This window comes from Cervus elaphus, chromosome 4 (assembly GCF_910594005.1).
Source record: "Cervus elaphus chromosome 4, mCerEla1.1, whole genome shotgun sequence".
NCBI lineage: Eukaryota > Metazoa > Chordata > Mammalia > Artiodactyla > Cervidae > Cervus > Cervus elaphus.
In genome coordinates this window covers 4,463,433-4,491,326 of record NC_057818.1, presented here as the reverse complement: position 1 = coordinate 4,491,326, position 27,894 = coordinate 4,463,433, and the positions used below count along the sequence as shown (strand labels likewise).

At 44.3% G+C, this 27,894-nt stretch overlaps 1 protein-coding gene and 1 long non-coding RNA gene across 5 annotated transcripts in view; one reads left to right on the top strand and one right to left on the bottom strand.

The window, feature by feature from the left end:
- The window catches only part of LOC122691506, a 31,729-nt gene extending 17,365 nt beyond the window's left edge, over positions 1-14,364 (top strand). Inside the window, exons 3-6 of the long non-coding RNA XR_006340427.1 lie at positions 9,452-9,585; positions 10,411-10,491; positions 12,195-12,347; positions 14,177-14,364. This is a non-coding gene — a long non-coding RNA (uncharacterized LOC122691506). The remainder of the gene's footprint in view (positions 1-9,451; positions 9,586-10,410; positions 10,492-12,194; positions 12,348-14,176) is intronic.
- Positions 151-27,894, bottom strand: ZFP1 (ZFP1 zinc finger protein). Of its 4 annotated transcripts, XM_043898062.1 has the most exons (5): positions 27,668-27,894; positions 21,455-21,513; positions 10,814-11,433; positions 5,962-6,088; positions 151-4,222 (listed from the first exon to the last, which is right to left on the bottom strand). In XM_043898062.1, the coding sequence occupies exons 3-5, from the start codon at positions 10,973-10,975 to the stop codon at positions 3,138-3,140; spliced, it is 1,374 nt and encodes a 457-aa protein (XP_043753997.1). In that variant the 5' UTR covers positions 10,976-11,433; positions 21,455-21,513; positions 27,668-27,894; the 3' UTR covers positions 151-3,137. The 4 variants fall into 4 exon arrangements, with proteins under 4 accessions (XP_043753997.1, XP_043753999.1, XP_043753998.1 ...); XM_043898064.1 differs by lacking the exon at positions 10,814-11,433 and having other exon boundaries at positions 5,962-6,104; positions 27,668-27,890; XM_043898063.1 differs by lacking the exon at positions 10,814-11,433 and having other exon boundaries at positions 27,668-27,888.

Sequence of the window (27,894 nt, the reverse complement as noted above, 5' to 3'; positions counted from 1 at the left end):
AGGGCACAGTGCCCTGACTGCCCACACCAGCTGCCCGGCTGGGAACAGGGCTGTGTGTCGGTCACTCAGCTGAAGAGATGAGGACGGACTGTACCCGAGAGGTTAGAACGTGAGAGGAGACGGCAGGGCCGCCGGGGTGAACCTCCAGCGACACCACACCGAGCCGAGCCTCCTGGGGCCTCAGGACCCTGGTCTCACATCTCAGAGTTGCTAAGCTCTGTCCCCGTCTGACCAGTCCTGAGGCCAACAGGAGAGTGAGGCCAATTCCACTCAGCCAGGCCAGCTTTATACCATGAAGAGGATTCCAACTTTGGATTTACAGAGCATGAAACAATGTGGAAAAGTTAAAATACTTAAGCACTCTAGTTAGGAAAAAGGTATCTGTGGAAGTGGAAAACAAATGTCTAATTAAAATCAGTGGAGTAAAGGTCACAGGGCCAGGTATGTGGATGTGGGTCTTGGAGTCAAGACAGTAGTTTGTTGTGCAAACTGTCTGTCCCTCTTGGCCTGCAGCTCACCAGTGAAAAGACAGCCCCTGCTCCCAGCCTGCTCTGAGGTTGGTGCACACAGCCCTATGTCCAGGCAAAGAACTCATCTTTAGGAGGAGGTTCCTCTAAAACCAGTCCGCTGTATGAGAATCCCAGGGCACTTAGAAAAGAAGACATGATGAGCTCTCATCTGGATTTCTAGGGCCTTGGGAGCAAACAGCTCATGGAAGGACAGTCACCCTTTTGGTCATCTGTGCAGCTATAAAGGCGGTTATGTTGAACTTTCTCAAAGCAGTATAATTTGCTAATTTATAGTAGTAATAACCTTGGCATTCCCTGCACTTTTTCCAATGGTTTTTCTGTCTTTATTAGCCTTTTTTTAAGGTTCCATCATGTGAGCAGTGACTGTCAGATATGCGCTCTTGTTGGGAACACAGGCTAAGGGCACAGCACAGCAGCTGGCTGCTGCCCAGGGTGACGGAGCTATCCTCCTTGTTGTGCTGTGGACCGTGTCCACTTTCATGGGTTATGGTGGTGTTCCACCATAAACAAATGTCAGCGACCAAGGAATGCATGAAAAACCTCCATTTTTACTTCAGAGAATTCTATTCTCCAGACCTGTAAAATGCTATACAAATTAACACAGTTTTTAGATTTTAATTTTACAAAATTTGCTGTGCACACACACACACACACACACACTCTCCCCACCCCATCTGTCCTGGTGTACACACACGCACACACACAGTCCCCCACCCCATCTGTCCTGGTGGCATTTGCCCCTGCACGCTCTTTTCCATGGATTACGTTCTAGCTGTGGTACATCTTTACCATAGTTTGTTCAATGATTTTCTTACCAATGGTCATTCATATTGTTTCCTTTTTTTGTCCTTACCAAAAAATACAATATACATTGATAAATATACAGTTTAAGGTGCTGGCACTTTTTTTCTTAGGGATGGATTCCCAAAAGCAAGTCTGCTGGGTTGGCCCTTGAACAACAGGGGATAAAGGCACAGACCTTCAGTGTAGTTGAAATCCCAAGTATAACTTAAGTCGGTCCTTTGTATTCAAGGTTCTGCATCCACAGATTCAACCAACAGAGGACTGGAGTACATACTCACTGAAAAAAATCTGTGGATAAACGGACCTGCACATTTTAAACCAGTGCTGTCCAAGGGTCAACGGGATGTATGTTCTTGATGTTAAAAGACAGAGTCATAATTATCTCCAAGGAGGCTGTCACAATTTATATTTCTAACAGCAGTGTATGAAGTGACCCTCTTCCGCGGCTTCCTTGCCATTAGATGACAGTTTAGAAAGACAAGACTTACTGGACTATGGATATGCTGACAGATTTGTTCAGAAAATCACTCATGTTCATATACAGTCACAGCACATCACCAAAAATAACAAGAAAGAAAGGCCAGTTACAGCAGCCATTTGCTGAATCAACACATGATCTGTGATGAATAAGGAAAGGAACTTGTGTATTTGAAATGAGGCCTAAAATGGTATCTGAGTTATGCAAAAATAAGAAATTTTTTAGGTTAATAAAGTGTTTGTGAGTCTTTAAAAGAAAGATAACTTACATAAGTCAGATTCCATAGGGAAATGCTTTTGGTTGATGACAGACTCATGGAAGCAGAATTATCTCCTTTAAGTAGAATTCTGCAGAAGTTTATTTCTAAAGTGGACTATGCATATGGAGGTTTTAAAAAGCAATATGACATTTATTGACAGTTACTTAGAATAAATTATTTCTCTAAGTCTCTGAAATGTGACACTTGAACTACACACGCATCCTATTTGTTGCAAGACAATGTATAAAATATTAAGAGAAATAGGGAAACACAGAAAAATACAAGTGGTTCCTGGGTTATACAGCATTTTGGTAAGACATGCATTTGTACGTAAACACCCCAGTGAAACACAGGCACACGACCCGTGCGGCTTTCTTTACAGCCCGTGCTCCGTGCCGCACACTGCCTCCTTTTCACTCTTCAGTTTCCCAGTTATCTCACACTTGCCTACTTATGTGTCAGTAATACTTCTGGGAAGTCTTCAGCAAACCCAGAAGGCTAAACTGTCTTCTGTTGACTGACGAGGCAACTCAGTAACAGTGTGCCCACAAGGAGATAACGTGTGCTCTCTGGAATGCATCCTGGATTGTAAGGTACTGAAAAATACGTGACGCTCAGGATGGAAAATTGTGTTTGGATGTCCTAATTATTAGGAAAAGAATGTCAAACTCTCAGTGTCTGTTAAATTTACATGTGCAGATCTAAAATACATCATTTTTTTTGTGTGTGTGTGGCATATTCTTGCACATAACCACTGAATCCGTAGAGTACTGTCTTTAGCTCCTTTATGCGGCCCAGAATACTTCATTACTGAATAATTCACTCAGGATTTCTAAAAGCTCACTGTAATACAGGTGAGTTTGTCTATTTACAGTTGGATGTATTCTAGTACATATTGTTTACCTGGGTATCATACCTAACTGTTGGTACAATATTGTTCTTAGGGGACCCCGTTTTTACACATTTGAGTTGACAGATTGCAGTAAGAGTTCCCATGCTCCTTCAGCACCTTGGTGAGGTTCCTCGCCGTGGGACGGGTTCTCCTTGGCACAGGTGGGCTGCAGTGTCAGGGTCTGTCCCCAGTGTGAACTCTCTGATGGACACTGAGTCGGGACTTCCTGCTGAAGGCTTTCCCACACTCAGCACACTCATACGGTTTCTCTCCCGTGTGGATTCGCAAATGTAATCTAAGAGTTGACCTCTGGCTGAAAGTTTTTCCGCACTCAGTGCATTCATAGGGTTTTTCTCCAGTGTGAGTTCTCATGTGTATAATGAGTTGTGAGTTCTGGATAAAGGATTTTCCACATTCACTGCACTCATAGCGTTTCTCCCCTGTGTGAATTTTCTGGTGTATAATGAGATTGGATTTCTTGAAGAAGGTTTTTGCGCATTCATTACACTCATAGGGTCGTTCTCCAGTATGAATTCTCTGGTGTGTGGTAAGTTCAAATTTCTGGGCAAATGTCTTGCCGCACTCGCTGCATTCATAGGGCTTCTTCTCCATATGTGCTCTCTGGTGTACAATGAGGTTTGACTGATGGGTGAATGCTTTTCCACATTCCAGACATTCAAAGGGTTTCTCCCCAGTATGAATTCTCTGATGTTTAATGAGGTTTGCTTTATGGGAGAAGGTTTTCTTACACACATTACATTCGTAAGGCTTTTCTCCAGTATGTATTCTTTTATGACTAATGAGGAGCGATTTAAACGAGAAAGCCTTGTCACAATAATTACAGATAAACGGCTGCACCAAGTTCCTAATTTTCTGGTGTTTAAAAATGGCTTCTTTATGGCTGAAGGCTTTCCCACTTTTATTATATTCCGAGTATTCCACTGCAGGATGGGTTTTCTCTTGTTTCAGATAGAAGAGTGCTTTTCCAAATCCATTACAGTCATCTGCTTTCTTTCTTATATAGTTCCTATTGCTAGTAAGTAAGTCTGAATTATATCTCAAAGTTTTTTCATATAAGTCATATTTATAGGGTACTTGTCTTAAAGAAACAAAGTCTGCACTAAGGTTAAATGTTTTTCCAAAGAGATTATTATCTCTTTCTTCGATTGTGGTTTGGTCCTTAAAGATTACAAGCGGTCTCGCCTGCTCATCTGGGCTTCTGTGGTCCGTCTCCATCTGGTCATCAGCCTTCCATACCTCTAGGAAAGAGCACATGAAATACTGTCAACCTTTTCACCATAATGTTACAGAATGTGAAGCTCCACAAATGCTCCACTGCAGGGCTGTCTTTTTCTTTAGTTTGGGACCCAGTCTTTCAGTATAAAAAAGTCCCCAGTTCCAAGGTTTCCTAGCTCTTAAACAATGAAAGAAAAAGACAAAGCCTGTGGCAAAATGGACACAGACAACACCCCAGATTACAAAACGGCCTTAAAAGTGGGTAAAGTGAAATAAAAACAACTGATGTGGGAAGGCTGGCAATTCCAGAGACAAATGAGACTTGGTGTCCTCAAGGACACCAGCTGACACAGAACAAGATATTAAGTAGATGTTAAGGGAAAAAACCAGACAGATCTAAGTTGAGCAGCCAATGCTGAGACTCTTAACTGTGGTCGGATGGGTGCCACATCAACACACTCAAGGCTCTTTCCCCTTTCCTCTCCTCTGTTCCTCTAGCAAGTTTACCAGTAACTCCTAAAGGCAACATTCTCACAGGTTTGCAGACAGAATCCTATGCGGAGCTCCAAATCTCCAAAGTCAGACTTTTGCAAGTTGGAAGGCAAAATCCAGAAACTCATATATTCTGTAGAAAATATAAAAGGCATCCAGGATCCTTTTGACAGAATCACTCAATGCTACTGCTGGGTGCACTATTTTTTTCAATCAAAGTTGTTGGAGAAAGTGTTTCTATCATTATATCTTATTTTTCTCCTTTCATGTGTTTAATTTCTTTCTCAAACCAGTCTAAGTCCCTGCTTTTATTCCAAGGAATCCCAAGGATCACCTATGCTGTGCGACCCTTTACTCCCATCTCTGTATTACTGGGTATTCCTGACCCTCGGGGTCCTGAGGCCATCTGTGTCACTCTTGTACTGAAAAATGTGTATTTCCCTTGAGGCTATATTCCAATTCCCATGACCTACAATACAGAAGTCACCATTCTGGCTAGATGACAATACTAATGAAAGAGAAACTAATCGTGAAACAAAGGTTTAAAACATGCTAGGAAAGAATCAAGGCTTGAGTACGAGAGGCGAATAGATATAAAAATGAAACAGGAAAAAAGCTAAGCAGGAAGAGACTGATGTTTGGAGGCATGACTCAAGATATGAGGTGCACAAGTCATCTGTCCTCAGCTTTCTCTAAAGGTTTAGGGATTTGAAAAACAGATTCCTAAACAATACTTCAAAGGTACCAACCCATTCATAATCTCTAGGATATCACTTCCACTGGCTTCTATAAGATTCTCCTTCCCACCTTCCACATTTTTCCTAGTATGTTCCTTTTTTTGGGGGGGGGGGCAGAATTTGGCTTACAATGGGTCTGAGTGATGCACGGGGGATCTAGTTCCCTGACCAGGGAGTGAACCTGGACCCCTTGAATTGGGAACGTGAAGTCTTGGCCACTGGACCACCAGAGAAGTCCCTCCCTAGAAAGTTCTGACTGGAAATTCTAACTCTGATACCCACAACTATTCTTACTGACCCAACTTGAAAATCTGGTTTGATAATATTAGAGACCTTGATAATGGAACATCACTCCTAACTGTTTGGACTTGTGAAAGCCTGAAAATAAAGGCGGCAGAACTTCAGATTCTGTACTACCTCAGCTTTAATACATGAAGCTTGAGACCAAAACCACCTAGTAATTCAGAAGCTTGTAATCTTGGGTAACTGAGAGAGGACCGAAACCTTGAATTATACCCGAAAGCTGTCCTTACCCACTGACAGTAAGTTGCTGTAATTCTCCAGCATCACGTCCATGTAGAGGATCCTCTGAGAGGGGTCCAGTTGCTCCCATTCCTCCTGGGTGAAGTCCACAGTCACATCGGTGAATGAAACTGATCCCTGAAATGGCATATTGCTATTTATTCTGATATGATCAGCATTTGGTGATGCAGGAAGGACACATAAAAACATACTTTATGTTGTAAAAGAATCATCTTTAAAATTTACATATGACACCAACTGTAAAATTTCATTGTTTTGTCATGCCTCCAAAAATACCTTTATAATAGTTAAAGCATTTATTCAGATTCCCATAAATCCCAGCGCTGTTATGTTTGGCAGACATTCAGATTAAATATTAATGTGCAGTATTTAATGCTACCAGTTAGTGGTGTTGCTCGTATACGCATTACTTTCGAGGTCTCAAACTAGACAATATTTAAAGAGTTAAAGCTCTGAATATTTAAAGGCAGAATATGAAATTCCAATTACAAGATAAACTATGAAGCATGGGTAAAGATCTCTCTACCACATCCACACCATGAAAAAGGCAGAAAAGTAAAAACTAACACATGAGACTACAAACTAAAAGGCTTCTGCCCAGCAGAGGAAACCGCCAACAGACGGAAACCTCGTCAGACACGAGCTGCAAATAATCTACCAAATGACAGGAGATACTTGCAAGTCACGCATCTGATGAGGGGTGAATTTAGCAGAAAAAAACGCCAATATGATTAAAAAAACAGGCAGAGGAAACAGACATTTTTCTGAAGACATACAAATGGCCAACAGGTACATGAGGTGTTCAGAATCACTATTCATCAGGGAAATGCGAATCAAAATCACAGTGAAATAGCCATTCTTACAGGTGTGGTGCCTATATATATATACAATATATATATATATATATATGTATATAAAGACATAACTATTTGCATATCCTTTACATTATACACGGCACTTTAAGTTACCTCAGTTCAGTTCAGTTGCTCAGTCGTGTCCGACTCTTTGCGACCCCATGAACCGCAGCACGCCCGGCCTCCCTGTCCATCACCAACTCCCGGAGTCCACCCACACCCACACCCATTGAGTCGGTGATGCCATCCAACCATCTCATCCTCTGTCGTCCCCTTCTCCTCCTGCCTTCAATCTTTCCCAGCATCAGGGTCTTTTCAAATGAGTCAGCTCTTTGCATCAAGTGGCCAAAGTATTGGAGTTTCAGCTTCAGCATCAGTCCTTCCAATGAACACCCAGGACTGATCTCCTTTAGGATGGACTGGTTGGATCTCTTTGCAGTCCAAGGGACTCTCAAGAGTCTTCTCCAACACCACAGTTCAAAAGCATCAATTCTTCAGCGCTCAGCTTTCTTTATAGTCCAACTCACATCCATTCATGACCACTGGAAAAATCATAGCCTTGACTAGATGGACCTTTGCTGACAAAGTAATGTCTCTGCTTTTTAATATGCTGTCTAGGTTGGTCATAACTTTCCTTCCAAGGAGTAAGCGTCTTTTAATTTCATGGCTGCAGTCACCATCTGCAGTGATTTTGGAGCACAAAAAAATAAACTCAGTCACTGTTTCCATTGTTTCCCCATCTATTTGCCATGAAGTGATGGGACCAGATGCCATGATCTTAGTTTTCTGAATGTTGAGTTTTAAGCCAACTTTTTCACTCTCCTCTTTCATCAAGAGGCTCTTCAGTTCTTCTTCACTTTCTGCCATAAGGGTGGTGTCATCTGCATATCTGAGGTTATTGATATTCCTCTGGGCAATCTTGATTCCAGCTTGTGCTTCTTCCAGCCCAGCGTTTCTCATGATGTACCCTGCATATAAGTTAAATAAGCAGGGTGACAATCTACAGCCTTGACGTACTCCTTTTCCTATTTGGAACCAGTTTGTTGTTCCATGTCCAGTTCTAACTGTTGCTTCCGGACCTGCATACAGGTTTCTCAAAAGGCAGGTCAGGTTGTCTGGTATTCCCATCTCTTTCAGAATTTTCCACAGTTTATTGTGACCCACACAGTTAAAGGCTTTGGCATAGTCAATAAAGCAGAAATAGATGTCTTTCTGGAACTAACTTGCTTTTTCGATGATCCAGCAGATGTTGGCAATTTGACCTCTGGTTTCTCTGCCTTTTCTAAAACCAGCTTGAACATCTGGAAGTTCACGGTTCACGTATTGCTGAAGCCTGGCTTGGAGAATTTTGAGCATTACTTTACTAGCATGTGAGATGAGTGCAATTGTACGGTAGTTTGAGCATTCTTTGGGATTGCCTTTCTTTGGGATTGGAATGAAAACTGACGTTTTCCACTCCTGTGGCCACTGCTGAGTTTTCGAAATTTGCTGGCATATTGAGTGCACTCCCCTTCCCCACCTGGCGTGAGGCAGGCGGGCAAGGTGGGCATGCACACACCGAACTCCACCAGCTGGCTGGCTGGCACGTGCGCATGCATGGAGTTGTGGCATATGGGATCTAGTTCCCTGACCAGGAATTGAACCTGGGCCCCCGGCACTGGGAGTGTGGAGTCTTAGCCACTGGACCGCCAGGGGAAGGAGAGTGCCGCAGAAGCACGGAGGCTTCGACGGACAGTGCAGAAGCTTAGCAGCCGAGAGGAGCTTCAGTTATCTAGAGATGATTTAAAGTATATGGGAGGATGTATGTGGGTTAGATGCAAATACCACGCCTTTTATATAAAGAACTCGAGCATCTGTAGACTTTGGTATCTAAGGGGGGTCCTGGAACCAACTCCCCGAGGATACTGAGAGATGATTTATCACCGTGTTTATTTCAGTATAATTTACAAAAACCAAATATGCAAACAACCTGAGTATCCACTGATGGAATATCATTCAGCCATAAAGAAGAATGGAATCTTGCCATTTGTGACAACATGGACCTTATGCTACATGAAATAAGTCAGATAAAGATTTATGGTCTCAATTATGTGTACAATCTAAAAAACAAAAATCAGCACAACCATGTAGATACAGCGAACAGACTGGCTGCCAGACGCTAGATGGTAGAAGTAGGAAAGTTAGGTAAAAGGGGCCAAAAGGTACAAATTTCCCCTTAGAAAGTAAGTCAGATAATGTACAGCAGGGTGACTGTGGTAATAATATTGTATTGCATGCCTGAAAGTTGCTGAGAACAGATCTTAAAAGTTCTTAGACTCAGGAAGTTATGTGTGTATGCTCAGTTGTACCCGACTCTCTGCAGCCCCATGGACTGTAGCCCGCCAGGCTCCTCTGCCCATGGGGTTTTCCAAGCAAGAAAAAGAGTGGGTTGCCATTTTCTCTTCCAGGGGATCTTCCCGACCTAGGGATTGAACCTGCGTCTCTTGCGTCTCCTGCATTGACAGGCAGATTCTTTACCTCTAGTGCCACCTGGGAAGCCCAGGAAAACTTATAGGAAGTAAGAAAAAAATATGAGATAAAGATCCGAACACTACAAATGACCTAGTCATATTGCACAAATTTTCAGGTAGCCCAGAAGTATTGTCTTACAACATCCTGCAGGAATCTTTACCGTGCGGCCTGGGAGCAGAGAATGCTGGTGGCAGGCATCGATGCCTAGGATCAATATCACTGAGGTCAACAAGCAAGATTTTCCCAGTAGTAAGTATTTATTCCTGTTTTCAGATCACTTCTGAAATTCGTTACAAAAACAGGAACACTGGTTAATTTCCCAAGGAATAAATTGAGTACAGAGGACCAAGATCAGTCTTCACCCTTAGAGGCAAGCTGTAGAGCCCTCAAGTCTAACCTTCGCTTCCTTTCACTGCATCTCAGCTGCTACCAACGCTTCCTAACTCTGATTTCCTGTCTCTTCGTATTCTCATCTACTCCACATTATAAACTAGCATGGTTTTTCTAAAGTATAGCTCTAATTATAGGATCAGCTGGATCCTATAGAAACGTCATCCATTATCTCTTAAACTAGTGACTAGCCCAGCGTTCAACACATTTCAAACTCCTCCTCCACCCTCCTTCCCCTGACTCCTCTCTCTGCACAGATCCTCCCACTTGGATCAGGTCACAGATGGCCTAGATGGGACCTTCCATAATTTGAGTCCCTCCTCTTTTAAATCCTGGAGGACTTTGGTTGTATTTCTCATGTGGCATGTATTTCAATCTGCTTTCTTAAAAAAACAAACAAACAAACAAAAAAACCTTATTTCTCTTACTGTCCCCATTAGATGTTATGATTTTTTAGACCAGAAATTGTTATCTCTGTATTTCTGTTAGCACGAACTACATGAGCACAAGTTAGGTACTCAAAGAAAATAACTTTGTATGAGTTAGAAAACTAGAGCTGTTTCTCTTTAGAAACAAAAGGAGACAAACATAGTATTTCAGGTTCATTTTTGATATAAATTTCTCAGGGCTGAGGTACACTGACTCAAAGATCTTCCTTCTCCATGAAACCCTCAACTTCTGTAGGTAACTTCACTGCAGACAGAGACAGAGGGAGGAAATCTGCCGGAGGTCCCCAAACCATGCAGCTGCGTGGGCTGAGAGCAGGTAGGAGGCTAGTGCGCCTTCAGAGCAGACGCCCACTGGAGGTCTCCCGCCCAGTCGGGGGCTTCGGCATCTGAGATGGCCTGGAGGTGGGGCTGCTGTAACCTCAGGGAGTGCCCAGAGAGAAGGAGCTGCTCAGCATGTGCTTCTGACTCTCTGGCCCAAACTGGCTGCTTCACAGAGGGGACAGAATCTTGCTGGCAGGACCCCACTGGGCACCTACAGCCTGACCAACAGGCACAGAGCCTGGACACTGCGGGAGGCTGGTTGTGCTCCAACGGCGCATTCTCGCACCAGAGGCAAGACTCTGGGCTCAGAAACTTACTGCTTGAGTCCTGGGCTGACAGCCGGAGGCCTGTGTGAGAGGACCTGGAACATGGAGCGTGTGGCTGTGACAGGGCGTGCGGAAGATCGGGTGCTGTTTGAAGGATGGGCTAGTGCCCTCCCTCTCCAGAGTTCCCCCAAACTTCACTCTTTCCTTTTTCATCTGAGCCTCTTCCTCCTGTCCACACACCTGTGACCTCAGGAGAAGGGTCTCACTTCTGTATCACTTGAAAGATCCGTAAGCACAGAATATGTGCCCGAGCTATGTTCGGTGCGGGGACAAACACGAAGCTCCTAACGTGTGAAGCTGCAGGTCTCGGGGCGCTCTTGGTACTACAGGTCGGGGGCGGGGGGCGCTCAGCCACAGACAGTCCAGCCTTGGGGCCCGAGCCCACTGTGGCTCCAGGGATGTGACACCCGCCGGGATCAGTGAGGTCTAAGGGAATGCAGCAGGCGTGTCTCTGTTTCTGAATTTAATTTTGGTTTTACACTGGTGAGTAGTTCACTTAAGATGTCACGTTCGCTAAGACTTCCCAGGAGGTCCAGTGGTTAAGATTTCGGCTTCCAGTGCAGGGGTGCGGTGCGACCCCTGATTGGGGAGCTAAGACCCCACACACCTTGCTGCCAAAAAAAAAAAAAAACCCACCAAAACATTAAAAAAGCAAGACTGTAACAAATTCAATAAAGATTTAAAAAATGGTCCATACCAAAAAAAAATTTTTTTTTTAATGTTGTGGTTAAGTATTTAGCAACTCGATTCACTAACATACATGGGTATGTACATATTCCTGTGCTATACAGTAGATGCTTAATGATCTCTTTTCTAGGGTGTATATGATAATTCCAACCCCCTAATTTATCCCTCTCCTCAACCCTTCCCCTTTGGTAACTGTAAGTTTGCTTTCTACATCTGAGATTGTGTTTTGTAAATTATTTCATTTGTAGCAATTTTTAGATTCCACTGGGCTTCTCTGATAGCTCAGTTGGTAAAGAATCCACCTTCAATGCAGGAAACCCCAGTTTGATTCCTGGGCTGGGAAGATCCCCTGGAGAGGCTACCCACTCCAGTATTCTGGGGCTTCCTTTGTGGCTCAGCTGGTAAAGAATCTGCCCACAATGTGGGAAACCTGGGTTCGATCCCTGGGTTGGGAAGATCCCCTGGAGGAGGGAAAGGCTACCCACTCCAGTATTCTGGCCTGGAGAATTCCATGGCCTGTACAGTCCATGGGGTCACAAAGAGCTGGACATGACTGAGCTACTTTCACTTAGATTCCACCTGTAAGTGGTATCATATTTGCCTTTATATGTTTGACTGACTTCACTATTATCTCTAAGTCCATCTGTGTTGCTGAAAATGGCATTATTTTATTTTATGGCTGCAGAATATTTCTACCACATCGTTATCCATTCATCTGTCAGTGGACATTTTGCTACTGTAAACAGTGCTGCAGGGAATCTTGTGAGCATGTGCCTTTTCGAAGTGTGGTTTTCCCTGGACAGACACCCAGGAGTGGAACTACTGAATCATCTGGCAGGTCTGTTTTTAGATTGTAAAGAAAACTCCATACTAATCTCCACAGTGACTGTTACCAAGTTTATATTCCCAACAGTGGCTTAGGAGGGATCCCTTTCTCCATGGCCTTTCCAGCATTTCTTGTTTGTAGACTGTGATGATGGCCATTCTGACTGCTGTGAGGGGATACCTCACTGGAGTATTGATTTGTATTTCCCCAATAATTAGCAATGCTGAGGAGCTTTTCATGAGTAAAATTTACCTTTTGAACTTGGGTTCCTGAAAGCCTACCCTATTTGAAGTCGTTTGTGATTATCTACCCAAGACATTTTTTGAGGGCCCCTGTCATTTACAGCTCCAAAGGTCTGGTGATTATGAAGTGCCCCTAAGCACTGACTTTAAAGCTGTTTTTTAATAAGAAATGGCCAGAAGGTGGCAGGGTTTCTTCTTGCCCGGTTCTGGTTACTCAGGGAATGTGAGCCTGAGGGAGGGAAGGCCCCGTTCCTTGGTTACAAATTAGAGTGGGACGCGCCTGACCAGACACCCAAGGGCCTGTGTCTCCTCTCTCTTGCCCCTCATCCTCCAGACAGAGCCCGAGCCCTGAAACCTCCTGTTGTGGCTGCTGTCATCGGAGGCGGGCGGCTCCGACGGGGCAGGCTGGAGATGGTCACCCCCCACAGGAGAGGTGGCGATGAGGTGACCTTTCAGATCTCTTCCAGGCCAAAAGGGCCACCGTCCTTTGGTTGCCCAAGTCCTGTTTTGGCTGCCCCTGCACTTGGAAGACTGTGGTTCCACGCAGAGGGGACCAGGCACGACGGGTCAAAGGCGACACGTTTCTTGGTACATCCGCCCCAGCACCCTGCGTTTCATGACAGTCCAGCCTTGGGACCCAAGTCTGCTCAGGCACCAGGGATGTGACACAGCCTTGGTGAACGGGGCCCAAGGGAATATAGTAGGCATTTCTGTTTTTCTCTTTGAATAACCATTTGTATTTTAAACTGGGGAATACTGTTTGTTCTGTGTACACCAACCTGACTCACATATTGACAGGTGCCTACATTCTCAGTTTTGGACTTTTTTCCATCTAGGTAAGTACAGTTTGAGTACAGTAGGTCCCTGTCCATTAGCTCTTCTCCATATACAAGAATGTATGTATATTCCAGCCTCCTAGCTTGTCCGTCGGCCCCATCTTTCCCCTCTGGTAATGATAAGTTTGTTTTCTATAGCTGTGACTCTTTCTTGTTGGTAAATTAGTTCATGACTACCAAGTTTTACACTCAACCTATGAATGACACCTTACGCGTGCCTTCTGAGTGTGACTTACATCACTCAGCAGCAGCATCTCCAGGTCCTTCCGTGCTGCTGCCAATGGCATCACTGGCTCACGAGCCAGTAGTGTTCCACTGGCTTTATCTGTTCACCTACCAGTGGACACTTTGGTGCTTCCACGCTTGGCAGCTGTCAGTAGCGTTACAGTGGGACTTCCTGGTGGTCCAGGGGCTCAGACTCTGAGCTCCTAATGCAGGGGGTCCCGATTTGATCCCCAGCCAAGGAGCTAGACCCCACATGCTGCAGTGGAGACTGAGGATGCCTTGTGCCACAACTAAGATCTGGGGCAGCCAAATACATAAATACTTCCTAGCAACAGTGCTACAGAGAACCTAGGGTGCGTGTCTCTTCCAGTTGTGCTTTCCCTAGACACAGGTCTGGGAACGGAATTCCTGAATCATCTGGCAGCTCTATTCTTAGAATTTCTTTAAGATTATTTTTTTATGTGGATTATCCTTAAAGCCTTTATTGAATTTGTTACAATCATCTTCTGTGTAATGTTTTGGTTGTTACTGCCACCAGGCATCTGGAATCCCAGCTTCCCGACAAGAGATCAAAGCCTCATCCTCTACATTGGAAAGCGAAGCCTGAAGCATCGAACCACCAGTGAAGTACCTCTTCTAAGATTTTTAAGGAACCCCCACACTGATCTTCCTAGAGGCTGTTACCACTGACATGGCCACCAGAAGCCGGGGGTTTCCCTTTTATCCTCTCCCACTCCTGTATTTCTTCTTTGTAATTTCTGTGAGGAGGGCCGCTCTGAATGGTGCCATAGGGGCAGCTCATTGTATTGCTGACTGGCATTTACCCCAAAATTAGTGATGTTACAAATCTTTTCATTTTCTTAATTTCTTAAACAATGTGAGTAAAATTTAACTCTTGAAACTGGTTTCTTAAGTCTTTCTCTATTTGAAGTCGTTGTCAATTACCGACAGTATTTTTGTGAGGGCACCTGTCATTTAAGGCACAGCAGACCTAGTACACAGAAGTGCCTGTAAGCACCAGTATAAGAGTTGCTGCTAGGAAAAATGGCCAGAAGGCTTCAGAATTTCCTTCAGCCCGTTTTGTGGTCTCAGGAAAAGTGAGCCATAGAGAAAGTCTTGTTTGTGACATGGAAATCAGAGTGGAACACACCTGACCAAACAACCACCGGCTTGAGGCTCACTATGTCCTCCTCGATACTGTCATCCCTGAGTAACTTGCAATCCCGGGAAAACCACCTGTTAGGACCCTGTGAGCAGGAGGTGGAACCAGAGGAAGGATGGAGGTGGGAACCCCTGTGAAAGGACCCGTGGAGATGAGGTAACATTCCAGTTTTATTGGAAGAAAGACAGTTCACCATGATTCCGGTGTCCAAGGACAGCCTTAGCTGTAGAAGGACATTAATGGACAACAGTATGTGGTAGCGAGCACAGGAAACAGCCAGCGCATCCAATGGGGGGCATTGTTGGTGCATCCTCCCAGCTCCCTCAGCAGAAGGACAGACTGCAGCAAGGAAGAGTGACGGTGTTATGAGTCCGGACAAAATGGAGTCTTCAGCATACTTCTTTTTAACTTAATAAATACTTTTACAATACCGAATACATGACTTTAAAGGTTCTGATAAGTTCAAGACCAACTTGATTAGAACTCCATATATAACTAAATAAATTTCTTCTATCTAAAACTAAAAACAATGTAAAACTATTATATTTCCATGAAAAAAAGTTACATGGAAAGGAGAAAATGAAGAAAAAATGACCACTCTCGTCCACCCGGGCCTCGGTGACCTGGGTGGTGTCATAGCCCTGGGGACCCAGCAGCCTAGATCTATGGGCTGGACACTGTGGGGCTTGGGGCACCAAGGAGGGCTGCCGGGACATGAACCCCTCGCTGCCTCTACAGCGTCTGGGCCCCTCTGGAGCAGACCACAGCTGACCAGTCAGGCACACTGGCACCTACACCCGGCTACTGCACCCCCAAAATCCCGGACACCTGGGCTGGCAGCACTTGGAGAGGTCCCCCTGTCTCCATTTCTCCTGGGAGGGGGGTCCCCAAGTTCAGCTTCTTACAGTCTCTCCACCTATGTAGGAAACAGCCTCAAAACAGGACTTTTCTGGGTCTCAGATGGCTCTTGCCGTCTCAGACCCAGGGGGAGGGGGTGGGAGGGTGGTTGTGAGAGAAAAGGGGCGCGGAGGAAGGACACCCAGGCTCTCCGGCGATTCCTCGGCGGTCTGCACTCTCCCTGACGACCCAGGAACGCCACACCGGCTCGGGTTCTGGGTGCCCACCGCGCAGACCGCGGCTGGCGGAAGTGCTGCCGCCCTGTGGCCGCTTCCGGGAACAACACCGCTGAACCAGGGGCGAACAGGTGCTTCCCGGACAGAGGCCTGCGGGATGCTGATGGAACCCGCCCTTGAGAAACACCCCGGCGTAGTTCAGAGAGACAGGATTCAAAACAGGCCCGACTTTCAAAAACCAAATACAAACGGTAGATTTTCCTCACACTTAATGGAAACCAACTATCCGCACCTTGAAACAATCTCTGCCTCCCTAATTCTTAAGAGATTGCCAAGCAAACCTACAGCCAACTATCATCAGGCAGCCCTCACCAGCAAATCAGAATAAATTCTGGAGACCTGCAGGGAGAGAAGGGAACCCTCCTCCGCTGCTCCTGGTAATGGAAATTGCGACCAGCCACAATGGAGAACCTCATGCAGGTTCCTTGAAAACAAAACGAGCACCTACCAGGAGATCCTGCAAGCCCTCAGCAGGCCCTGTATCTGGGAAATGCATCCTTCGAAACAACACAGGCACCCCACACTTCAGGAAGGCACTCTTTCCCGGTGCCAAGGCGCCAAAGCAGCCATAAAGTCCTTGCACACAGGGGTAAACACTGAAGCTATGCTTCATATATGCCTCAATTACTCAGCCATAGGAAAGAATGAAAAAATGCCATTTGAAGCAACGTGGAAGGATCCAGAGATGATCTTGGTGTGTCAAGTAAGTCACACAGACAGACAAAAATGGCACAGGGTATTGTTTATAGGTGGAATCGAAAAATACAATCAACTAAAACTTATTAGCAAACACAGTCTGACTCCCAGTTACACAGCAAACGTAAGCTTATCAAATTCAAGACGGACCCTGGGGGTGGGGGTCGGGGTGCGAAGATCACCGAGGAAGCTGGAATTCAACAATCCATGCGGAGACACAGACACATGGTCAGGGAGACCCACAGACACATCGAGAACAACGAGCAAGTACGGGCCGGACAGAATCAGGAAGTGCGCCCCACACTGTCAGCAGCTACGGGGGGAGTAAGTCCAAAAGGAACAGACGTGTGAACATAACCCACTGCTTGTTCCACCACAAACAAACATGGCAACAGGAATCGATAGGCTCCAGTGCAAAATACACGTTTCAGGGAAAGGAGAAAATGAAAACAAACGCATACCCAACCCCTCAGGCCTGCTGCCCGGGGTGCTGGCACACCCCTGGAGCCCCTCGGCTCCCCGGGCCGGCCAGGCCCGGCCCGGCCCCAGGGCTGTGGAGGGTGTGCGGGCGCAGAAGCCCTCACTGCATCTACAGCGCCTGGTCCCCTCTGGGACACGCCACAGCTAAGCAAACTGCCAGGCACTCCTGCACCTATACCGGGGCTACTGCACCCCCAAAATCCTGGACACTCTGGGCTGGAAGCATTTTAAAGTTCCCATCTCCATTTCTCCTGGTGGGGGGTTCCCAATTTTAACTTCTTCCTTACAGAATCCACGTATATAGGAAACAGCCTCAACACAGCACCTTTCTGGCGGCTGAGATGGCTCTGGCCAGGCCGGGGGTGGTGAGGGGGCTTTGTGAAAGGAAAGGGGCATGGAGGAAGGACACCCAAGCTCTCTGGTGCCTACTCGGGCAGTCTGCACGCTACTCTACAGCTCAGGTTCTGGGTGCCCACTTGACTGACCAGAGCCGGCAAAAGTGCTTCCGCCTTGTGGCCGTTTCCTGGAACAACATCGTCAAACCAGGGTCTCTGAACTGTGGTGTTGGAGAAGCCTCTTGAGAGTCCCTGAACTGCAAGGAGATCCAACCAGTCCATCCTAAAGGAGATCAGTCCTGGGTGTTCATTGGAAGGACTGATGCTGAAGCTGAAACTCCCATACTTTGGCCACCTCATGCGAAGAGCTGACTCCTTGGAAAAGACCCTGATGCTGGGAAAGATTGAGGGCGGGAGAAGAAGGGGACGACAGGGAATGAGACGGTTGGATGGCATCACTGACTCAGTGGACATGGGTTTGGATAAGCTCTGGGAGTTGGTGATGGACAGGGAGGCCTGGCGTGCTGCAGTTCACGGGGTCGCACGGAGTCGGACACGACTGAGTGACTGAACTGAACAGGCTCTTCCCAGTCAGAGGCCTGCCTGATTAAGCTAAATGACCCCGCCCTCGACAAATAACCTAGGGTAGCTCAGAGAGACAGAATTCAAAACAGGCCCGACTTTCAAAACCCGACCGCAAACGGTAAATTTTCCTCACACTTAGTGGAAACCAACTATCCGCACCTGTAAAGAAACTCCGCCTCCTAACTCTTAGAGAAATGCCAAGCAAACCTACAACCAACTATCATCAGGCAGCCCTCACCAGCAAATCAGAACAATCAACGCTGGAGACCCGCAGGGAGAGAAGGGAACCCTCCTCCGCTGCTCCTGGAAATGGAAATTGCGACCAGCCACAATGGAGAACCTCATGCAGGTTCCTTGAAAACAAAACGAGCACCTACCAGGAGATCCTGCAAGCCCTCAGCAGGCCCTGTATTCTGGGAAATGCATCCTTCGAAACAACACAGGCACCCCACACTTCAGGAAGGCACTCTTTCCCGGCGCCAAGGCCCCAAAGCAGCCATAATACCTCAACACAGGGATAAATACTGAAAGTGAAAGTGGTGTCTGACTCTTTGCGACCCCATAGACTATACAGTCCCTGGAATTCTCCAGGCCAGAATACTGGAGTGGGTAGCCTTTCCCTTCTCCAGCGGATCTTCCCAAACCAGGAATTGAACCCAGGTCACCCGCATTGCAGGAGGATTCTTTACCAGCTGAGCCACAAGGGAACCCTCCTCCGCTGCCTGTGGGAATGGAAATTGCTGAGACAAGATGCAGAACCTTATGCGGGTTCTTTTAAAACGAAACCCAGACCTACAGCAAGATTGTCCAAGCCTATATGCATGGAAAACTATACTATGAAATAAGGCACCCCAATGTTCAGGAACCCATTATTTACAATAGCCAAGATATGGAAGCAACCACAACACCTATGCACCCAGGTTTATATATTGAAGTTGTGATTACTCAGCCTTAGAAAAGAATGAAATCGTGTTATTTGCAGCAACATGGCAGATACTGGAGATGATCACACTATATCAAGTAACTGAGACAGAGACAACTGGCTTAGGGAATGCCTTACAAATGCAATCTGAAAAGAAAAACAGCACAGGGGATTCCCTAAACCTCAATCTAAAAATAAATACAATGAATTAACTTAGGAAATGCAAAGAGATTCCCAGAGTTAGACAAAGGCTTAGGCTTAAAAAAGGCAAATATACAGTGATTGAAGAAATAACCAAGGAGATTGGGATGAAACCATACACACTTATACACAGACAGAATGTCATAAAGAGACACCCACAGATACATCAAAGAAAAATGAACAAGCATTGGACAGAACAAAGAAGTGTGCTCAACACTGTCATAAGCTACAGGGGAAGAGAATCCAAAAGAGATCAGATACTTAAGTATAATGGAATCCACTAGTGGGCCACACACAATAGCATACTAAATGAAGTAAGTCAGAAAGAGAATGACAAATACCATATAAAATTACTTATATACGGAATCTAAAAAATAAAACAAACTAACCTATCTGTGAAACAGAAACAGAATCATGCCCACAGAGAACATACCTGTGGTTGCCAAGCGGCGGGGGTTGCAGGAGAGATGGAGTGAGAGGTTAGGGTCTGCAGATATAAGCTATTACATACAGATAAACAACGAAGTCCCAAGATATAACACAGGGAACTATATTCAATATCCTATGATAAACTATAATGAGAAAGAATATTTTTTAAAAAGAATGCATATGTATGTATAACTGAATTACTTCACTGTATAGCAGAAAGTAACACAACATTGTACATCAACTATACTTCAGTTAAAAAATAATTTTTTTTAAAGGGCCAAAGACCTTAACAGGCACTTCACTAAAGATATACGGATGGTAAAGTAAACGTGTGTAAAGACACTTAAGATGTCAGAGAAGTATCTAATTATACTGTGAAACAGCTATTAAAGTGGCCAAAGTTCACAACCCTGACAACACCAAACGCTGGCAAGGACGTGGAGCAACACGCACTCTCTCGCTGCTGGTGGGAGTGCAGACACTAAGACACTCTGAGAGACAGCTGGGCAGCTTCTCACAAGCTACTCTTGCTGCACCATCTAGCTGTACCACCCCGCATTAGTCTTCCTCAGCATTTACCCAAATGATTAACTCACATTCATCAACACACTACACAGACATGTTTATAGCTGCTTAATTCGTAACAGTCAAAACCTGGAGGCAACCAAGATGTCCTTCAATTGCTCAATGGGTAAATAAATAGTGGTACATTCAGACCATGAGATATTATTGGGTGCTAAAAAGAAACAAGCTGTCAAGTCATGAAAAGACATAGAAGAACTTTAAATGCAGATTATTAATGGAAGTCTGAAAAGGCTACATACTGACTGATTCCAACTATGTAACATTCTGGAAAAAGAAACCACTGATATATATATATACATTACATTATATATATATATTATATATATATATACACATTATATTACTGCCCCTCCAATTCTGCCAGGTGCTCAAGGAAAGGGAGGGAGGGATGAATAGATGAAGCACAGGGGATTTTGTGAATAGTGAAGCTATTCTCTAAGATACAATAATGGTGGATACATGTCATTACACATTTGTCAAAACATACAGAATGCACAACACCAAAAGCAAATCCTAATGTAAACTATGAACTTTAGGTGGAGTATCAGTACTGGCTCATCAATTTTAACAGCTATACCACATTAATGCAAGATGTTAATAACAGAGGAAACCATGTGTGCAGAGGGAGAAAAGGAATTCTGTACTTTTCACTGAAATTTTCGGTAAGCTCAAAACTATTCTAAAAAAATGAAGTCTATTCATTAAAAGCAAAACAAAACACATATAAACAGAACAGTATAATTAGTATGCCATCTCATAATAAGCTGTACTTGTGTAAATATGTAGAAGTACATTCTGGAATGCTACTCAAGAAAGTAATGACAACAGAACTCATTTAAGTTAGAGGGAGAATTTAAATACATATCCAGATCTTTAGTGAGTTTTCTGGCATCATGTTAATCTCACTGGAAAAATAAAATACACACTGTATTACCCTGAAGAATGCTATATGAAATAACCAGAGACAAAATAATAACCTGTTTTTCTTCCTGGGAATGCTGCTCAAAACACCATCTATATGAACGTTCATAAAACTAATTTAGACCTAATACTCGAGAACCAAGGAAGTGGTATTCATAATCAATGCAAGAATTGCTTAATTAATTAACTTGATTTACTTAACTTTTTTTTTTAATACCTGATTAACTTGATTTTACTTTTTGTCTGCTGGTATTGATTATTCTTACTATGTTTTTCTGAATTTTACTCATTTATACCTTTCATTTCATTTTCTAGGTCCTTATATATTTCCTCAAATGCACAGAAATATTAGGAATAAACAACTCACCTGGGATTTGTTCATTTTCTGCAGCTTCTGGATAAAGGCAGAGAACTATGAAGGCAGAACTGGAATAGAGGAAAACAGAAGGTATTGTTATTAAAGGTCTGACTTGCCTCAGAACTTCCAGGATGACTTGTTTATAAATCCTTACACATCATCTGAGAAAATTCCACCTCGTGGGCTAGTCCTTTTGCTTGTTCAGAAAGGGCAAAAAGGATCATGCTGGCAGAACCCACTTTCAATCAAACATTATGAAACATCTGAAAAGGTAAGACTAAGACAAATATTACCTGACAAAACAACAGAAAACATAACTGGTTAAATTATCAAACAGGGAATTTAAAATTATGATTCATATATTAAAGCTTCGTGGAAAAGATTTACAAAATGCATTAACAAACAGGGAACTTCAAGAGACGGAACCATCAAGAAAGAAATGGAAATGCTAAAAAAAATGCAGTAACAGAGTTGAAAGACCATCTTCAATATGCAGTGCTACAACAGAGCTGAGAAAATTTTCAGTAAATCTGAAGATAGGTCCAAAGAAATTACCCAAACTGAGACACAAAAAGGAAGTTTAAAAAAAGAAAAGGACAAAGAATCCAAGGGCTGTAGTGCAATATCAAATGGCCTAACAAAAATGTATTGGAGGGACTTCCCTGGAGGTCCAGTGGCTAAGACTGCACACTCCCAATACAGGGGGCCCAGATTCAATCCTCGGTCAGGGAACTAGATCCCACTTGCACAACTAAGAGTTCGCATGCCACAACTAAAAATAAGATCCCATGTGCTGCAATGAAGACTGAAGATCCCATGCGCCCCAACTAAGACCCAGCACAGGCAAATACATAAATAATTATTTTCAAAAATAATGTGTTGCCAAAAACTTGGCAGTCCAGTGGTTAAGGCTCCGCACTTCCAATGCAGGGGGTGCAGGCTCGATCCCTGGTTGAGGAAGTAAGATTCCATGCCTCTCAGAGCAATCAAGCATGCTCATTGCAATTATTGAGCCCGCATGCCACAACTATCCTCTGGGGGCCGCAACAAAAGATTCCACATGACACAATGACAATCCCACGGGCTGCAACTAGGACTCAACACAGCCAAATATATAAATAAATATTTTTACAAGTAGTATTTGAAGAAATAATGTCCAAGAATTTTCCAAAAATGGCTAATATCAAACCTCAGATCCAAAAACTAGGATAAAAAGGGTAAGTATCAAAAAACAAAACAAAGATACACCTAGACATATAATATTTAAGTCAAAGTTAAAGAGAAATTCTTGAAAGCAGCCAGAAAAAAAAAACCTGACATATTACATAAAGACATATCTTTTTTTTTAAATTGTTCTTCTTAAAAAACAAATTAAAAGTTTGTGGCAACTCAGCATTGTTAAATAATGGTTAGCACTTTGTAGTAATAACATTTTAAAATATTTATTTATTCATTTGGTTGCACTGGGTCTTGGCTGCAGCATGCAGGATCTTCAGTGTTAGTTCAGACATAGGATCTCCTCATTGCAGCATACAAACTCTTAGTGGTGGCATGTTGATCTAATTCCCTGACCAGGGATTGAACCCAGGCCCCCTACGTTGGAAGCACAGAATCTTAGCCACTGGACTATCAGGCAAGTCCCAGTAATAATGCATTTTTAAATTAAGGTATGTAGAGGACTTCCCTGGTTGTCCAGTGGCTAAAACTCCACGATCTCAAAGCAGGGGGCTTGGATTTGACCCTTGGTTGGGGAACAAGATCCCACATGCTGCAACTAAGAGTTCACAGGCCCCAACCGGAAGATCCCTTGTGTGTGCTGTCAGGAAGTCATGTCTGACTCTATGACCCCATGGACTGGAGCCCACCAGGCTCCTCCATCTGTGGAATTTTCCAGGTGAGAATACTAGAGTGGGTTGCCATTTCCTCCTCCAAGGAATCTTCTCGACCCAGGGATAGAACCCAATTCTCTTGCATGGGCAGGTAGATTCTTTACCAATGAGCCACCAGGGACGGCCCTGCCACAACTAAAGATCCCACGTGCTGCAACTCAGATCAAAGATCTCGCCTGTGCAACTAAGACCCAGCACAGCCAAATAAATAAAGTTATATACATTGTTTTTAGGCATAACACTATTACAGACTTAATAGACTGCAGTATAAAGGCAAACAAATTTATATGAATTGAGAAAACAAAAGATTCATATGACTTGCTTTATTGTAGTGATCTGGAACTGAATGCTGTTTCTGAGGTTTGCCTGTACAGAGGACTCAACATAAAAAATCAGTTTCTCATCAGAAACTATATAAGCTGGAAGGCAATGTAGTGACATCTTTAAAAAAAGAAAAAACTACCAATCCAGTATTCTATACCCAGCAAATATATCTCGGGGAAAAAAAAAAAAAAAAAAGTGAAATAAGGTAAAAACCTTATCAAACAAAAACAGAGAATGCATTACCAGTAGTCCTATACTACAATAAAAAAGAAATTCTTTTTTTTTTTTAATAAAAAATTTTTAAAGACGTTCTTCAGGTAGAAGGGATACCAGACAGAAATGTGGATCTACACAAAGAAATAAAGATCTCTGGGAGTGGTTAAAATGAAGAGAACTATAAAAGACATTTTATCTTACTTTCAATCAATCTAAAAGATAACTGATTGTCTAAAGCAAAAAGACCAGAAAAGTTTTGTGAACTTATAGGATATGTAAAAGTAAAATATGACATTAATAGCATAAAAGATGAGATGATGAAATTGTTGATGGAAGTATAGTTTTAAAGATCTTACCTTACACACAAAGCATTGGAATATATTTAAAAGTTCACTGTGATTCACTCAAGAAGTTTATTTGAGCCTCCTCCCTCCCTATTTAGTATGATACGTCCATCTGCGTTTCACATTAACCAGACCTCCTCAAAGGTAGGAATGCCTACTTGCCATAATGATGTTTTCTTCTGATGTGAGCAATGTAACTTCTTAAAAGAGTAACATTCTTTCTCAACTCTGTAAGGGGTCATGATGACTTGAGGTTCACTCTGCATGTGCTTACTTGAACTACTGTATACTTGGTGAACTTTATGTCAGTATGTCATTTTGGTAAATGATCCTCTGTCTCAAAAATGGACAAGATGGAGGAGGAAATGGCAACCCACTCCAGTCTTCTTGCCAAGAAAATCCCATGGACAGAGGACCCCGGTGGGCTGCAGTCCATGGGGTAGCAAAAGAGTGGGACACGACTTAGCAACTAACCAACAACGATAAGTTTCATAGCTAATCTTTTGCTTTGGTTCTCTCCTATGACTTCTTGTTCTTGTATTATTCTCCAAAGGTCTTTCCTTATCTTTTTAAGTATTAATAAAAGTATCATGCTTTACTTCAAAAAAAAAAAAAAAATGGAAAAGAGATTGTCACACTGACTGAAGTAGTCAGAAGAGTGTCTAATATCCCTTATATATGTGGAATCTAAAAAGAAATGATACAAGTAAACTTACAAAACAGAAGAAGACTCAACAGACTTAGAGAACAAACTTTGTTTGGTTGCTGAGGGGAAGGGACAGTTAGGGAGTTTGGGATGGACATGTACACAGCACTGTATTTAAAATGGATAACCAACAAGGGCCCACCGGACAGCATAGGGAACTCTGCTCAGTGTTATGTGGCAGCCTGGATGGGAGGGGAGTTTGGGGGAGAATGGATACATGTATTCGTATGGCTGAGTCCCTTTGCTGTTCACTTGAAACTATCACAACCTTATTAATCCGCTATACTCCAACACAAAATTAAAAGTTCAAAACAAAGTATATGACTATGCCTTCAACATCTAACAGGCAGAACAGTTCTCCGAGCTCCTAAGTCTGTCTCTTGGGTTATAATCCTCAGGTTGGCTCAAATAAAATTTTCTTCTTGATTGTTAATTGAATTTTCACCAACAACAGCTAGATCAAAACAAAAAGTACAGGGGCTCTCCTGGCAGTCCCGTGGGTAAGATGGCTTCCACTGCAAGGAGCATGGGTTCTATCCCTGGTTGGGAAACTAAGATCCTGCATGACATGCAGCACAGTGGGGAAAAAAATAGTAGAAGGATAAGAAAAGATTCCTTGCACACATTAATCAAAAGAAAGCTGGACTGATTAATATCAAAGTAGACTAAGAAAAATTACCAGGGATAAAGTGTGATATTACATAATGTCACTGCGATAAATGACAATGACAAACATATCAAATCACCAGAACACGTAACAATCCTAAATGTTTATGCACAAAAGAACTTCAAAATATAAGAACCCAAAGTTGATAAAACTGAAAGAAAAGATAGGCAAAATCCACAATTGTAGCTCAAGAATTCAGGATTCTTTTCTCAGTAGGTGACAAGACACTCATATAGAAAACCAGTGAGGATACAAAAAAACTAAACCACACTACCAACAAACTTGACCCATTTAGTATTTATAGAAAACTCTACCACTAACTGTACAATAGTCATTAAAGTACATAAAAAACATCCTCAAGGTATAACATATCCTTGGCCATAAAATAAAACAAAACTTTTATTTTTATTTTTGGCTGTGCTGGGTCTTCACTGCTACAAGCAGGCTTTCTCTAGTTGCAGCGAGTGGGGGCTACTCTTCATCCAAGTGTGCAGGCTTCTCACTGTGGTGGCTTATGTTGTTGCTGAGCATGGACAGTAGCTGCCCCAGGTATGTGGAATCCTCCCAGGATTGAAGCATGTCCCATGCATTGGCAAGTGGACCCTTAACCACTGGACCTCCAGGGAAATACAAGTCAACAAGGTTTAAAGAACTGAATTATGTAACAAAGTATATTCTTTAACCAAAACAGAATTAAACTAGAAATCAGCAATAGACAGAGATCTAGAATATCCCCAATGTTTGGAAATTAAACAACAAATTTCTAAACCACCAATGGGTGAAAAAGGAAGTCACAAGGGAAGTTTAAAAAACTAAATGGAAATGAAAAACAAAACATACCAGAATTTGAGGGGTGCAGCTAGAGCAGTATTTAGAGGACAGTTATAGCATTAAAATCAATGTCAATAATAATGGGAGAGACATTACTACAGATGGTACAGACATTAAAAAGTTATTCTTTTATATTAAAAAAATTAATAACCACTCGCTACACTAATTAGGGAGAAAGAGGAGAAATCTCAGATACACATAATAAGCAAAGTGGGAAATATCAAATACGAGAGAAAAAATGAAATAATGGGGAAAAGATTCCATCTTCAATAGCAATAAATTACAAAAGAATAAGATAAAAACGCAAATACTCATGAAAAAACTTACAAAGGGCTCTTAATGGGGGAAAAAATGAAAAATTTGAACAAATGGGAAGGCCTATAGTAAGACCCAACATTATAAAGGTGTCCATGCCCCCTAATTAAATGTAACCATCAACTGGATCGTCGAAGCACGAACAGATTTTTAACATATAATTTATTCTAAAGTATCAGTGGGAATCATTAGCAAAGGTGTATAATCTCAAAACGGTGGAGGTTTGGGGATGTCCAATAAAAGAAGAGCAGTCAATTCAACCACTGAAAGAATCGTAACGCCTCCCCGGTAAAAACTACTGGTGAGCAAGATTAAGAGGCAAAATAAAAACTGTGCCGTTCGTGTGACGGGACCAGTTGGCTGCGCCACCTCGGGTAAGGGCGGGAACGAGCGGAGACGCAGTGGAAATGCGCGCCTCGGGGAGCCCCGGCTGAGGGCCCGGCGGGGAGGTCCCGGCGTCGCCGTCCGCGCCTCGCCAGGGCGCTCTGGCCGCCCTCCTTCGCGAGGCTGCGGCCGCGGCGCACGCGGCACCCGCGCGCTCTGAGGCGCGCCCGGCCCCGCCCCGGCCTCGCCCTGCGCCGCCCGCCGGGTCACGAGCACGCGCGCACGCCCGCCGGCTCTCGGAGCACGGCGGCGCGGCCGGAGACCTTCGCGGCCGGTCGGAGGCGCCCCGCCGGACAAAGGGAGGGAGGCCGGCCCGCGCCGCCGCCCGCCCCCGCGCCGTCCCCGCCCCCGCACGTCTGGCCGGGCGGCCTTGCCAGCCCCGCGCCGCCGACAGCGCCGGGCAGCCGCCGACGCCGCCCCGAGGGTCGCCGCCCCGAGGGGCTCCGAAGTTTGGGCTCCCGCCGCGCGCGGGCACGAGCCCGCCCCTCGGCCCCTGCCCCTCGGCCCCCGCGGCCCCGCGGGGCGCCCTGGCAGGCCCCCTCCTACCTGGAGGGGCACAGCCTCCGCTCGTGGCGCAGGGCCAGGCTGGGTCAAGGTGCGGAGACCGGGGCCCTGTCACCCACTCGCGGCTGCAGGTGGGGGAAGGGCGGCCACCGGCGCGCTCGCAGCAGTGCGCATGCGCAGATGTAAGGGGCTGCACGCCGTCCCAGGGTCCTCCGAGGGGTGGTCCGTCAAACTTCGGGACTACATTTCCCATAAGCCCGCAGGGCCAC